Genomic DNA, 2,820 nt, shown 5'->3' with positions numbered 1-2,820 from the left:
TAATGAAGAAAAAGAAGAATGTATTGACTACTAACTATTAAAGCTCTTGAAAAATTGAGTTGTTAATTGTCCTTCGTCTAAAGTACCAGAATATTAAAGTACAAGAGTACCTACCTATTATTGGACTGCAGGAGTACTTTGAAACTGGACTACAGGAGTACTTTAAAAACTGGACTACTGGAGTTATTCAAATTTGGATTAATAGATTACTTAAAAACTGGACTAATGTAGTGCTTTTGACTGCAATTGAAGGACTACTTTTAGAATAGACTACTGGAGTACGTTTAGACAGGACTACTGGAGTACTTTTAGACTGGAATAAAGGATTACTTTTAGACTGGACTACTGGAGTATTTTAAAAATGTTGAAAATAAGGGGAAGGTATAAAGTTTTCATGTATCTACACAAGTATTTGAAAATAATAAATATTAATAAAAGAAAAGGTTTAGAGGGTAGTTTCACATTTTCTACTCAATTTGGTTTAGTCCCAGGGGAAACCATCTTCCGTCCTACCCTTGTCCTTTCTCTCCCACCCCCGCAATACTCATACCATCTTTCTCCCCACTCCCTCATCCCCTTTCCCTACCCCTCTCCATCCTCTTTCCCTCCCCCTCCCTCATCCCCTTTCCCTACCCCTCCCCATCCCCTCCCTAGGGAGTTAAATCAAATTTCAAGTTACAAAGAAATATATTGGTAGAAAATATATCTCAGCTCCTGCAGTCTCCAGCAAAGCAAGCGTTATTCTTCGTCTCGAGTCATGATACGGGGTTACCCACAAAGGATGAGACTTCAGAGACGACTGTAAGGAATCGTGAAACTTTTTTCTTAATGAAATTGAGTCATTGAAATAAATTCTGATTTTCTAAACCCACCATATATCATATGCCTTACATATTTCAAACTTTAATATCTCTTAGATTAAATGACGTACCCAAGTTTGAAATATCAAAGGTTTACCATCTTTAAAAATAATGTTGTCTTTGTACACATAAATCCGCAAGCCAATTTAAAGAGAAACAAAAGTAAAAAAAAGATATCTCATTCAAACTTGATCAGACAAAGAAAGTTTTCAGGGTTGTGAAACGTATGCTGCTCTTAAAATGGCGGGTCACTTGAAATTACGTTTACGGTCACTGCTAGTTTGCTACATGTAGTTCTACAATGTGCATCTTCAAAACATTATTACGAAGCAATACAAAGCTTTAAAAATGCTCTTTTACTTTATGTAAATCTTTCGAGAAATCCAGCCTCAGGGACATAAAATAGATTCAGCCTGCTTATAAAAAGTCTCATCAATTTTTTAAGACAGGGTCGACTTTGAAGTGTCGCAACGCCTTTGGCTTAGATTTTACCCCATTTACTCACTTATGCTTTTCTGTAGCCCTTTATATTTTAGCACATATAAAGAACTTATTGTTAGCTTTGGTTTTTGGCGTGCTACAACTTGAAAGGAAAAGAGTTTCAAAACGATTAACTTTATTTAAATTCTAAATCTATATAGTAAAAATATCTGAATATATATCACATGCTTGACTCAGCTGATCTGTAAACGCCCCCTTGGATTTCTCTAGAAGTATTCCAGAAGACGACATTCATATCCGCCACAGTACTCCCCCCAGAAGGAACGGCGGAGAAATGGCGGAGCAGATCCTTCTATCTCTTGCAGATCTGTGAGGGTTCCGTCGTAAAGGTATAGGTGGCGGAACAACTTGAGGATTGAGTAAAAACCTAACCTTCTTAGAAGTCTTGGCGGCGGACAGAGGCGGAGTAGCTGAAGGAGCAGGTGCTGGTTTAAGCCTGGGTCTTCCTCGAGGCGGAGGGAGTGCAGTAGTAACAGGAGTATCGCTGAACACTGGCTTCAGGCGATCAACAGATACTACGTCCTGTTTCGAACCAACCTGGAGGCGGAAATACTTGTTCTTCCTGTCGCTCACCAAATAGGGTCCTCGGTAACGGGGTGCTAATGATGATATAACTGAATCTTCACGAACAAATACGTATTTAGCCGAGATGAGAGCTGCAGGTAGCTGGACTGGAGGAACAGGACGAACATGATGAGGCGGAGGAACGGCGAAACCCTCAACAGCTCTGTTGACCTTCCTGAGGAAGGTATCAGGGAGTAACTCAGGAACATCTACAAGTTCACCAGGAAGAGTCAGAGGAGCACCATAAACAGCCTCGGATACTGAGAGGCCGGTATCATCCTTCGGAGTGGCTCTCAAACCCAGGAGAACCATAGGAAGATGAGAAATCCAATCAGAATTTGCTAATCTTGCTCGCGGAGAAGATTTCAAACTTCTGTGAAACCTTTCGACCATACCATTACTCTGAGGATGGAAGGAAGTTGTAGTAGAGGTTGAGATTCCCAGGGTAGAGTAAACTCCGGTCCAAACAGAGGATGTGAACTGAGAACCTCTGTCAGATGTAAGAACCGCAGGAACTCCGAACCTTGACACCCAGGTTGAAATAAAAGCTCGAACACAGGATTCAGCAGAAATGGAGGATAAGGGAACGGCCTCCAGCCATCTTGTAGTTCTGTCAATCATGGTGAAAAGATATGAAAAACCTTGACTAACTGGTAGAGGACCCACGATATCAACATGTACGTGAGAGAATCTCCTGGTTGGTACTGGAATAGAGGGAAGGCATGAACATGGGATGAGATCTTGGATTTTTGACAAGGAATGCAGGATTTTGCCCACAACCCGACATCTCTGGACATTCCCGGCCAGACAAATCTCGACGACATCAATCTTCTGGAAGCTCTGACACCTGGGTGAGAAATACTGTGTAACTGCTCGAAAAGCTTGCGGCGGAGCT

General features: G+C 41.3%; 1 protein-coding gene across 1 annotated transcript; it reads right to left on the bottom strand.

Annotated features, from left to right (window-relative positions):
* Positions 1-1,592: 1,592 nt before the first annotated feature.
* On the bottom strand, positions 1,593-2,546 carry LOC111697230 (uncharacterized). Its single transcript, XM_023467148.1, has one exon. It carries the CDS (start codon positions 2,544-2,546, stop codon positions 1,593-1,595), a length of 954 nt encoding a protein of 317 aa, XP_023322916.1.
* Positions 2,547-2,820: the final 274 nt, after the last annotated feature.

Source organism: Eurytemora carolleeae, unplaced genomic scaffold, assembly GCF_000591075.1.
Source record: "Eurytemora carolleeae unplaced genomic scaffold, Eaff_2.0 scaffold139, whole genome shotgun sequence".
Lineage (NCBI taxonomy): Eukaryota > Metazoa > Arthropoda > Copepoda > Calanoida > Temoridae > Eurytemora > Eurytemora carolleeae.
The sequence above is the reverse complement of the archived record's forward strand: the minus strand, read 5'-3'. Positions and strand labels throughout refer to the sequence as shown.